Source organism: Mauremys reevesii, linkage group 1 (assembly GCF_016161935.1).
Source record: "Mauremys reevesii isolate NIE-2019 linkage group 1, ASM1616193v1, whole genome shotgun sequence".
Taxonomy (NCBI): domain Eukaryota; kingdom Metazoa; phylum Chordata; order Testudines; family Geoemydidae; genus Mauremys; species Mauremys reevesii.
The window spans coordinates 345,157,894-345,170,703 of NC_052623.1; the positions used below are offsets into that span (position 1 = coordinate 345,157,894).

The 12,810-nt window shown below is 45.6% G+C and overlaps 1 protein-coding gene across 1 annotated transcript in view; it reads right to left on the reverse strand.

Moving 5' to 3' along the window:
* Window positions 1-2,520: 2,520 nt before the first annotated feature.
* Window positions 2,521-12,810, reverse strand: part of MCM10 (minichromosome maintenance 10 replication initiation factor) — a 28,930-nt gene continuing 18,640 nt past the window's right edge. Inside the window, exons 16-20 of the mRNA XM_039520812.1 lie at window positions 11,161-11,279; window positions 7,796-7,909; window positions 6,761-6,906; window positions 6,251-6,293; window positions 2,521-4,423 (exon numbers count right to left, since the gene is read on the reverse strand). Of these exons, the coding sequence (XP_039376746.1) occupies window positions 4,340-4,423; window positions 6,251-6,293; window positions 6,761-6,906; window positions 7,796-7,909; window positions 11,161-11,279 (506 nt within the window). The 3' untranslated portion in view covers window positions 2,521-4,339. The remainder of the gene's footprint in view (window positions 4,424-6,250; window positions 6,294-6,760; window positions 6,907-7,795; window positions 7,910-11,160; window positions 11,280-12,810) is intronic.

Sequence of the window (12,810 nt, forward strand, 5' to 3'; positions counted from 1 at the left end):
CTGATGCCCTTCCTTGAGACATGGGATGTTATCACCCAAACCCTGAAACCAGTGCCTAAGACCTCCTGATCCTTCCCTCCCCCCGCCTCATCCATTGCTTCCGCAGGCTAAGCATGGCACTGTGCCACATCCCTAACACATTGGTACACAGGGAATTAACATTAGTGCTCTGAGCACCGAGGAAATGAAATGCTCCTGTCTGAGATATTTCATTTCTTGGCTCTCTTAAAACAGTCCTACCTAGGTATGTGCCTACCATGGTGATAGCAACACTAGAAGTTTGGAGAAGAAATTCTGTTTCCCCAAGAGTATAAAAGTACAGACACCTTTATGACAGGCTGGATGCCCTGGGATACCTGGTGTGCTGGGACACCACCGAGGCCGACTTCTGCTAGCCTGTGTCCCCTTTTACCTGGTCTTGCTGGGCTAGGCTCCCCACCTTTTCCAGCCAAGTACACAGGCAGGCCCACACCCAGCTGCACAGAGAGACAGAGATCCGCTCTGAGAAGATTCAGCTTAAGGGGCTTGCCATACAACTATGCTACTTGCTCTGGCAAATAGAGCATCTTCTCATGTCCGGACTTGGAATTTTCCTGCTTTTGTGATGTACTTGACACCTTTAAAAGGCTTGTATTTCGCTCCAAACATGTCAAGTCGATTTACTTTCAATCCTGAAATAACTAGTTGTTGTATCTTAAACTGAATGTCCCCTCCGCCCCGCCCTTGGAGTACAAACCTAAAATTATATGAAATTTGCCCCCTCCCTCCATGTGGAGAGAGGTGTGCACACTTCTTGCCCCCCTAGTCAGAAATTACAGAAATGGGGTTTAATAATAAACAAATATTAACTATAAAGGGCAGATTTTAAGCAGTAAAAGGAGTAACAAACAGAACAAAGCAGATTACTAAAACAATTAAATCAAACACGCAAACTAAGCTAGATTTACTCAAGAAATTGGTTACAAATAGTATTTCTCACCCTAGATATTGTTGCAGGCAGTTTGCAAAGCTTCTGTGGTTCAGAGTTCCAGTTACATTCCTTTTCAGACTAGACCCCTGTCTCAATCTGGACTCCCCCCTTGCCTGCAGTGTTTTCCTCGGGCAGACAGGCCATGGAGAGGAGTCCTGATTGCCTTCCTCCCCACCCTTAAATAGGATTTACATAAGGCAGGAATCCTTTGTTTCCCAAACCTGACTCCCCTCCTACCCTTACAGTGGAAAGTTACGAGAAGTCCCAGGTAATGTTTTACTACCAGGTAACAAGACCACTTGACCCTGTGAGACCCCAGGGTCCATGAGTCAGTGGCAGAATGGAGCATCCACATGAAGGCCGAGCTTTTCACAGTCCATTGTCCTTACTGATGGGCCATCCGCCCGGTCTGGCTTTTCAATTGTTGTGCCTGAAGTGTTAGCAGTAGGCATCACCCAAAGTAGCATAGTTGAAATACAGATGGTCAATATTCCTAATTTCAGATACAGAAATGATACATGCATACAAATAGGATAATCACATTTAGTAAATAATAACCTTTCCAATGATCTCTCACATGAGCCATCTTGCATAAAGTATATCTCAGTTATGCCAGTCATATCATATGCATATTTTCATAAAGAATATGGAATGACACATCACAACCTTACTGATGGAATTTAAAGGACAAGCCAGAGAAGCTCTTTAACATCAGAAGCCCAGTGCAAATGCATTCTGGTTTGGGAATTTAATTAGAAACAATTTTTGCAAAGACAACTCTTCTTCCTTCAGGGCTTTACCTTAGTTGAAGAATGAAAGCCTGGACCTCTTTCCAGTTCCCTAGCTGTACACTGAGAGAAGGTATTAATGAATCTGGGCATGTCTACACTATTGGGTGCTATAATGGACAGGGTTTTTCCATCACTGTAGGTAATTCACCTCCCCGACTGGCAGTAGCTAGATCAACAGAAGAATTCTTGCATCGACTAGTCACGTCTACACCAGGGGTTAGGTTGGCTTAACTACGGGGCTCAGGAATGTGAATTTTTCATACCCCCAAGCAACACAGCTAGGCAGATCTACATTTGTAGATCATGGCCCAGTGTTAATTTCTGTAGTGACAGATTTTGTGCATAGGCAGTGAACTCCTACCAGTCTGAGACCATGTCTACACACAGGGCTTGTCGCTGATGTAGGAAGTCCACATCCCAGAGCAATATTAGCTAGGCTGATGGAAGCATTTGTCTGCTGACATAGCTATATCTACATCGGGGGCGAGGTTGGCATAGTTACGGCACTCAGAGGTGTGAATTTGTCACACGCCGGAGCTCACGGCTACGTCAACCTAAATTTTAAGCCCAGGTCTGAAAGAGAGAATGTTGTCTAGCAATTAGGGCCAGAGACTGCGAGCCAGTTCCTCTCAGTCACCAGTCAAGTATGTACTTGGGTAAACCAAGTACTTTAGCTCCTTGTGTCTGTCAACCTGCCTAAAAGAATTGATCAAAAAACAAAAGCTCTTCAGGAGTTATCATTTATTGCAATACAAACTGTAACATTTAAACCCCTGGAGCTCTTTATTGTGCAGTGTATTTACAAAGATTCCAAGAGACACCGAAGTGTCACAATTAAATATTTACAATCGTCAATAAATGGCAGTCCCCGCTTGTCAGCTGTTCCACACAGTGGATTAAAGGCAATGATTCTGAACCTCATAGGATGGGTTCAGAAATCCACAGCACCAACGGGGGACACTAATTGTTGTAGAGTGTACAGATAAGTCTTTATAATTCAAATTACTCACTCCTCATCTGCATATCTTGTGCAAAAAAGGGTAATACGAGAGCTTTCAACCTAGAAGTCCACTGGACACGTTAGGGTATGTTTACATGACAGAGCCTATGTTGGCATAGATATGTCAGGATAGCTCCCTAGCGTAGATGCAGCTTTTACATCAACAGATTTTCTGTTGGTGAAGGAACATCACCTCCCCGAACAGCAGCTACATAGACAGAAGCGCTCTTCCTTTAACATAGCTGCATCAGCACTAGGGGGTTTATCAACACAGCTGTTGGTCAGGGGTCCAAAAAAACCATTCCCAGACCAACGTAGTTATGCTGACATACCTTTTAAGTGTAAACCAAATCTTACATTGTCTCTGGGAGTTTGGTCTGAACGTCTACAAATATATTCATGGTTTTAGGAACCTGACGGACGCTGATGCCACAAACCAGGGCTGCTTCCAAGGAGATTGTCAAATAGGGTAACATTTGCCAAACACAGCCAGTACTTCTAGGGAAACTCTGCAGGAGACCTGGCACTGGGGAGCTCACACAGCTCAGTGCGAAGCAGATCATATCCCACAAATGGCTGCTTCACACATTCAGGCCCTAGGGGGTCCTAAGGACTGTGGTATTTGTATCCATTAAAAAAAAATATTAAAAGGCTAGAAAAAGGGTTAAAAGCTATCGAAAAATAATCTGTTATTTGTCTGCTCATTAAAGCCACTGACAAAATATTAGCTGATTCATTAAAAGAATTTAAAATTTACCATTTTATAAGTGGCACATTCTGGGTGTGCAGTTGTAAAGATAACATGTTATCAGTCGACATCGGGCAGCCTAGATGCATGTGGTGGAAGGCGGGGGTGCCACTTTCAAAAGCACCTTAATGGCTTAGATGAAAGTCAAGTGCCTATGCCACTCAGGCACTTTTGAAAACTTTACACATTAAGAACTCACACAAACAGCTTGAAATTTGCCCTGTGGATTTCTGGAAACAATGGAAAGTGTCATGCCACATCATGTACCTCTATAAGTTCAACCTTCTATATGCTGCTGCTTATGCACCCTGTAACAACGTGATGTAATACATCCTAGGACTGGAATAGCTGAATTAAGACACCATGATGGATGTGTTCCCCATGATGGACCACTATATGAACCACAGACATGCTACAAGTACTTGCAGACTGTTTCAAAAGGTCCCTCCAAGATCATAATTGTTTACATCTTACGAGTCCGGTGGGGTAGTTCTAATGAAATGTTCTATACACACTTCAGGATCCAGAGGAAACCACTTCTTGGTTCAGATTCCATGATACTAGATGTCTCTTCCCTAAATTAAATAATGTGAACAGCACGTTCCTAAGAATGGGGCACGAACAAGAAATTCACATGAGGTTTCTTCAATCAGTTTAAAAAGTTCAAAGCTGGACATTCCAATCCGTACACTGGAGGACAGACCTTGTCCCAAGAAATCGATTGTCCTGCTTGTTTGTTGCAAAACCCAGCACCCAGTTGCTTTATGATAAACAACTGATTCATTTGGAGACAAAAAATGAGGGGTATGTTGTGAAAAATCACTGGTGGATTACTTAAGGCTACTAAGAAATTTGGGTTGCTCTTCCCCTCTTGGTAAAAGCGTTTCTCCACCAATCTTCGGACCTTTCTTCTCCTAGAAATATCAACATACAAAGGAAGATTTAAATCCAAGCTAAGTCAGCTGCAATATATCATCATCAAAAGAGACATGGGTGGGCTAAATTATCTGAATAAGTATGATTTATGTAGATAACAATGTTTCAAGAGTTCCTACAAACAATCCTGCAAACGCAACCTCCCACCATGCCAGTTAAAATAAGGAACCAACACAACAAAAAGCAAAGAATAAACTAAGGATGGCAAAAAATACAGAAACGTACAATTCTGAAGCATAAAAGTGGAGGTTTGGTAGTCCCATACCACGATTTTACACATGCACACTACAAAGCCTAGTGAAAACTGTGTGAGTTGAAGGGAAACCATCTAGTTAACATTCTCCCTGCTTTTTCAACCCAGACACAACATCTCCGTGTTAATTCATGAAAAAATGAATTCGGAAAATGAAATTGACTAGAAACTGGCTGAAACACAAAAGTGAAACTGACCAGTCTGTTTTCACTATCAGAACTGTTCCCTTCTTACATTTCTCCAAAACAGCATGCACAGTGAAATGTTAAAACAGAAAAATCTTAAGTCTCTAAAAATCTAACAAGTGTTCTTTCTAAGCAAGGCAGCAATATATTTTATGTTTACAACAGTATCATTTTTAAACTGTCAGTGACCCTTCCAGAACAGGACAGCCATCTGAGCCTGGAATTCCCTGGTCTAAGTCAGTGGTTTTCAACCTATGGTCCATGGATCCCTGGGGGTCCGCAGACTATGTCTAAGGGATCCATATGAAAGGTGACTATGAAAATAAAGTCTCAGATCCCAGAAAAGGCATTCCATTTTTCGGATCAATCAGAAGTACTGTACATGAATACCCCATCTACAGGTCAAAACCTGGAAGTGTTATCGTTACCATAGAAACCCACAGTTTAGTGCCCTTTCTGACATGTCAAATGCCGTGCTGAGCACATGCAACATTTGTAACTGAATTCTGTTCAGTTGGTTTTCAGTCTAAGATTTCTGTGTTAGGAGTCTGTGGACCACAGGTTGAATTTCCAAAGGGACCTGTACCTCCGTTCAAAATGTTTTAGGGGTCCGCAAATGACTAAAGGTTGAAAACCACTGGTTTAAAGGTACATTGTGGAAAAACAAAGCTGTCGTTGTAAATTTGCATTAAGGGTTTACGTGGAATGTACTACCCCCTTTAAGGGACAGGCAGGAGCGCACAACCAAAGCAGCCTGGCTGTAATCAAGGGGGCTTTCCCTAGGGCTGGCCTCTTTAAACAGGATAAGGAAGCTGAACCAGGGCGAGGGGACTAGAAGCACTGTAGGCTGCAATGGGTGGATCGTGCTCTCTCTCAGGGTCCAGGAGACCAGCCTGACCAGGTTCAGAGACGGTTTTGTGGACTTGCAATTTGGGAGCTCTGAGCCAGCAACCTGAGGTAGGCCGTATGATCTGCTGTTACAAATGCTCCTTCCATTTGGTTAGTTTGTGTTTGGCTTCCCCTCACCCGTGAATTTACTGACGCCAATTGGAGAAAGTAAGGCTGGGCACATCTGCAGCACCGCACCTGGCCATAAGGGGGCGTACAGTGATGGCACAGGCCTTTTACCATTCAACATATGGACAAGTCAGTCTCCACATCATTGCACTACAGATACTTCAGGAGGAGTGGAAGGGTTTACATCTTACCGTAGCGTGTGGTGGTCTGGGCCCTGGCTATTTTTTAAACAGAGAAGCTGTCCCGTTCTCAGACAGCTCATATTAGTGCCAAAGCAAAGCTTGGGAAAACCTGCTAACAAAAGCAGCCCGATTTACACTGTGCAACAGAAAACGTCGGCCCAGGCTTACCTTGAGCATTCCATCGCGTTCCCATTTGAAGAGGCCACAGGTGCTGAAAGAGGAAGATGGAGCATTAGGGCTTCTCTTCATGTACAGTGGTGCAGCTGTCGCCGTTTAATGAAAATGCTACTACGCTGACAGGAGAGTCTCCCATCAGCATAGTTAATCCACCTCCATGAGAGGTGGTAGCTATGTCGGTGGGAGAAGCTGCCCCGCCCCCATAGTGCTGTCTACACTGAGAGGTTGGGTGGGGATAACTGCATTGCTCAGAGTTGTAGATTTTTCACACCCCTGAGCGATGAAGTTATTCTGATATAAATTTGTAATGTAGATTTGGGGTTAGTTTGGTGCCCTGTACAGAGAGGATCTCTAGCTAACACAAATCCCTCCCATAATGCTTATCAGCAGGGAGTGACAGTTTGGGCATTAGCACATGTTAATGTTAATGGGATAAAGCATCCTCAGATTATTGGTTGGTGCAACTGAACCTGTCAACATATTGCAGGGAGCCCCTCCTACCTGCAGGGCTTTTTCGGTAGCCTGTCAAGAGATAAGGCTCTGTTTCCACAGGGACACTTGAAGAATCGCTTGACACCATCATGCCAGTGGTATTCATGATTCTCTTTCACACACGTCTCTAGGAGCTTGAAATAGGTGTATTTACACTGCAAGGAGAGAGAGAACGAACACTATGAGAGAAGCAGAGACACTATAAGTGAAAGAAGTGTTATTCTGCGGTCCAAGGAGAAGAGTGTTCATTCAGGATCAGCAGGATGTGCCCCACCCCCCGTTCTTGCATGCCCAAAGAAAATGGTCACTTGATAAGATCACTGCCTCCAAACCCTTCCCATTCTGCCCCTTTCCCTTCTTCACTACCACCTTTTGTCACGTTTGGCCCAATTCCCTGCGAAGTGCAGAGTACAGATAACCTTCTGTGCAGCTATAGACAGATAGCAGTGAAAGTATGTCAGCGGTTCAAACTATTCAGGCAGGAAGAAACTTCCCCCTGCCCCAGGGCATGTTAAATGATGGTAAAACACCACCTCTGCCTTCCAAATGGAGCTACTGAAATGCAGATTAAAGAATCTAGTCGTTAGGATGCCTTTTGCTATGTTCCAAGGCACCTGAGCTCATTCTTCACCCAGTCCTAGAACCTCCAGAGTCCAGTACAAAGTCAGACTGGCAAGAATTATGGGAGACTATCCAGAAGTCTGATCTAAGTGAAACAACCTGGTAATCAGTTGCTGGGAAGCAGCTCTTCCCCAGCGTGACTTATGTGCTGGGAACCCATTAGCACACAAAGGGGCACTTAACTTTGCTTCTGGAAATCTCAAATGCAATACCAAAGTCTGTGCTATTTCACCAAAGCTCTAACTCCCTCAATATCACTCACCGCTCCAGCTGGTATAATCAGGAACGTTCATAAGGATCAAGTGGTTTTCTTGCTAATCACCAATCCAGGCTTCAGCAGAGATAGCAGCTGAACTCCTCACTCACATCCAGTTCAAACCAGTCTGCGTGCTCCATGCACCTGCCTGCTCCAGGGTCACTCACCGTTTTACACGTCACAACCCGACACTTCACTTCTTTAATATTCTTCATCTTCTCTTCCAGTTGTTCTTTTTTCACCAGAGGTTCAAAGTAGAGTTCCTGCAGCTCAGCCTCAGCCTGCCAGAGCACAAGAGAGGCACAGTCATCTGATATGCAAACAGCACACCTAGAAACAGTGCAAGCAGTTCCACATCTAGTGGGTTGGCCAGGATGGCTACATACTGCCCCGGAGAGACTGAAATCTCTGAAAGACAGATGAATGTTTAGACGCTCCGAATAATCCATTTTGTGTGCGCTCCTTGTTTGAAAAAGTACAGTATATAATGCACATGCTGCACTTCACCCACTGCTGAAATGCAGCCATCTCCCAGGTAGATCTCAGATGCTGTTTAAGAGCTAACACACAACTTGGGTACAGTACTCGCTTCTGTACTGAAGTGTAAAGTGCAGGGAGGCATGCAGGATGACCTGAACTGGGATTTGCCCAGGCCACCATAATCAGCATTCAGACTCTTACGAAGAGTGCCGTGAGATCTTTACTGATTAGTATCTTAGGTTTACACATCTCATCTCAAGCCTCACAGTGCCCCTCACACCATCCTGGGGAGTTTTTACGGTACTGTTATCTAGAGAGGTGGTGGAATCTCCATCCTTAGAGTTTTTAAGGCCAGGCTTGACAAAGCCCTGGCTGGGATGATTTAGTTGGTGTTGGTCCTGTTTTGAGCAGGGGGTTGGACTAGCTGACCTCCTGAGGTCTCTTCCAACCCTAATCGTCTATGATACAGACTCAGATGAAAGAGCGCCATCTACTGGATCGCCTGTACCACTGCCCACATTTTATTCAAAGGCTTGGGCTCTGCAACCCCTCTGCCTGCAGCCATGGTTACAACACAGAAGTGGATTGAAATAGGCATGTGTCCATTTTCTGGAGAGCAAAGTGACTCCATAGATATAAATATTTGCAATAGCTGGCCTGCTATAAAACAACTGCTTAGATTATAAGATCTTTGGGACAGGGACTGTCTTGTTGTTCTGTTTGTCCAGCATCTAGCACAATGGGGTCCTATCCCATGACTCGGGCTCCTGGTGCTGACAACTGGCACTTTCAGTTGTGCACAGGGGAGAAGTAGATTCCAGAGAAACCTCAATCCCGTTATGATTTATAGAAAGGGAGAGATGGAGGCCACATGGATGGAGTGTGGGTGGGGAGCGAGCCAGGCTGGAGGAAGAGGATGTTCTGTTAGTACAGAGTGCACGTCAGGCAGCTGGGGACAGACAGGGTGCTAGATGGCAGCTAACTGCAGAAGAGTGAGTAAAGGGAAACAGGGACCGAGGCTGACAAGGTGTAAACGCCCTCGTACCAGGAACTAGTCCGTCTTTGGTGTTTCAAGTCTCTGGCTCTGACTTCAGATCAAATTTGATCAGTTTAGCAGTAAAATGACAGGGAGTAGGTCAAATCCTCCTCTCAGGGTAAATCTACGCTGCTGCCAGCAGTGTAATTTCCAGCATAGGCACTAGCTTTGATCAAGTCAGCGCTATAAACATAGCAGTGCAGCCACCATGGCATGGGCCAGCTGCTCGAGTACACACTTAGGGTCTCAGACAGGACTGTCTGCGGGGTGGCAAGCCCATCCCGCCACCGCTATCCTGCTATTTTTAGCATGCTAACTCGAGCAAAACTTGCGGGGGAATGTCTACCTGAGCTGGAAGTTACAGCTCCAGCCGCAGTGGAGACACAGCCGCAGTGGAGACCCAAAGTTCAGCGGAGATATTCCAGATTTACACCAGCAGCAGAGCAGAATTTGGAGCTATGAGAAGTCAGCCTGGGCTCTCAAAAGCCTTGTCAGCCACACCAGAGAATCACATAATTGCAACCAGCACTGTGTTTTCATTGGCTTTTTGCACCTCATGCAGCTTGAACAATGATGCTAGACTAGTCCGTTTTACCTCCTAGCTTTCATATATTATACTCCTGGGGGAATTCTGCACCAAAATATTAAAAATTCTGCACACTATATTTTAAAATTCTGCAAATGTTATTTGCCAAAATAACACAATATAATCACACCAGTTTCAATTATTTTGGTAATTTATTTCAAAATACCTGTCAGCAACTATGTCAGACACAAAAAATCATTCCCCTAGGAACAGAGAGTTAAAGAAACTCCTATGACAACCTAGTTCCTGTTTCTCTGCCCCCTCCCCTCCAGAGCCCAGCCAAGGGACCAGACACCCACACGCCCTCCACCAGAGCCCAGCTGCGGGGTAACCCCCCAGAGCCCAGATACCTGCATCCCCTACCCCCCAGAGCCCAGACACCTCTACCCCCTACCCCGCCCCGTGCACAGCCACGGGGCAGCCTCCAGAGCCCAGACACTTGCACCCCCTCCCCCCAAAACCCAGCTGCAACCCCCACCCCGAGCGCAGACACTCGCATCCCCCTCCTCCCAGAACTCAGCTGTGCCCCCCCAACCCAGACACCCGCACTCCATCTTCCCCCAGAGCCAAGCTGCGAGCACCCTCCCAGACACCCTCATCCCCTACCCCCAAGAGCCCAGTCGCAGGGCACGTCCTCCAGCCCAGACACTCACACCCCTTTGCCCCCAGAACCCAGCCACAGCCCCCCAGCCCAGACACCCACCCCGCTCCTTCCCCAGAGCCGAGCAATACCCCCCTCCCCAAGCCCAGACACTTGCACCTCCTCTCCCACGGAGCCCAGTCACAGGGTCCAACCCCAGCTCCGACACCCTCACCCACTACCCTCCAGAGCCCAGCTGCAGGGCAGCCCCCAGCCCAGACATTTGCACCCCTTCTCCCCCAGAGCCCAGCCCCAGCCCAGACACTTGCAATCCCTCCCCCAAGAGCCCAGGGATCCAGAGGGAGAAATAACCTGACGCTGGGTCATTTCCTACCCATGGCCTCCTTCCTTTCAGCCAGGAACTGCAGCTGCTGGGATTCCTCCAGCTCCCTCCCCCTCCCTGTCCCCCTGGCACCTGAGCTGGGCTCTGCCGGGTTGAGCAGCCCCTAGTGGCAGCCAGCAGCTCTGCAGTCCATTTCTGTAGGGGGTGGGGCGGGGAGAAAATTCTGTGCAGAACATTAATTTCTGCACACATTCTGCATTGTGCAGTGGCGCAGGATTCCCCCAGGAGTAATATTCACACAATGCTGCAGTGTCTACAAGGGAATGTGGAAGTTCAAACAAACAGATTTCACTGGAATTTTTTTAAATTGTGGAAACATTTCTATTCAATGTAGATTTTGTAAAAGCTCATGTACCCCTCACCTAGGTTTGGAAGTTAGAGTGTCTAATTATTTGTAATGATCCTGAACTTTAACTCTCATTGCAAGTATATGTACTAAGCACTTACCTCCTTAAGGACGCCCACATGCTTGGACTTGGCATTCAGGATTTTCTGGAACTCTTCAGACTCCAGATATGCCAGCTGTTCTCGACGTTTCTTTTGGGCAGGTTCTAGTTCATCAGCAGCTAGAGAAACAAGACAGGTTTGCTGTTTATGCCACGGGGTGAGTTTAAAATCATGCTCTGCTTTCTAAGCATAACCATCCTTTTGTACTTTACAAACAACAAGCACTGGAAGCGATGGCTCAAGTTGTATGAAATAACATTTTGTAAAGGAGAAGTGAATGAGAATAGGGTGGGTAATTAGTGCAGTAGCTACAGATCTTAGGCCAAATTCCAATCCGATCACAAGAGAAAATAAAATGCTACTAACAATGTCAGCTTCCTCTTCTGCGGATCTCAAAGCACCTTACAAACAGTTAAGCCTCAACACTTTTATGAGGTTGGTATTATTCCCATCAGACAGAGGGGAAAACTCAACCAGAATTCACACAGCAAGTCAGTAGCAGAGCTGGAAGGAAACGCTAGGAATCACTCTCACACTGTAGCCACTAAATCACTTTCCTTGATGAGATTTAGCCAAGTATGCAATTTGTGTACAATTACAAATACTATAAAACCTTGAGGTAATGGGAAGAAAACAGGCCTAGAACAGCAGGTATTGTACACACAGAGTGAGGCTCCTTGCCCGAGTAGGATCAAAGCTCAGTGTATTCTGTACCAAGCTGGACCCAAATTCTGCAGTATTATCCCTGGATTCTGCAGAACATTGGCGCAGCAGACTAGAAATTCTGCAGCAGCCTCATTAAAATGAAGAGGCTTGTAACCAATTAACTATGAGGGTCAATCAGGATAGCAAAGCGCTTGTTACCTATTGGGATAGTCAGTTTATGATAAGCCCACGTTTGCAATATGCTGCACTGCTGACAGGCAGCAGCATTGGGGAAGTTGTTTGGGGAGAGTGGGGAGCAAGCTGAAGATTTCGGCAGCCTTACACACACACACACACACACACACACACACACACACACACGATACTGAAGAAGCCAGGGGAAGTGCTGTGGGGTAAGTAAAGCAGCAGGAAGTATTTCTGCTAAAATGAACAGCAGCAAAGTAGTCAGCAATAGTGACATTTACAAGTGAGATTTTCAACAATACCTGACTTAGGACCACAATTCCCTTTGCCTTTCAAAGAGACTTGTGCATACCCCATTCATCATGATGGATTGTTAACTCTGAAAACTAAGGATGACGTTATAGGATGGGATTAGGAGATTTAGGAAAAGAAGCCTCTCAGAGTCCGTGGGACTCCTGCTCCTACGTCAGTTGGGCACAATTGGAATTCCCAGCCTAAATTGTCATCTCTTGATTTCAGAGTTAACACTCCATTGTGACAAATGGAGCAGTGCGCACTTCAGGGAAACGAGGACGACTGTGAGGCATTATACAATGCTTTGCTCTGCTAGAACATCTTCCAGCCAACGATTGCAACATACTTGATATGTTCATGAATAAATATGTTGATGTTTCTACAGTGCTCTCAGCTCTTGCATCATATATGATCCAGGAGCACTTAGTAACTTAATACACATTTAAAAAAAAAAAATCACAACTAGAGATCATGACTAAGTTAAAGATTTAAAACCAGAATTACAAA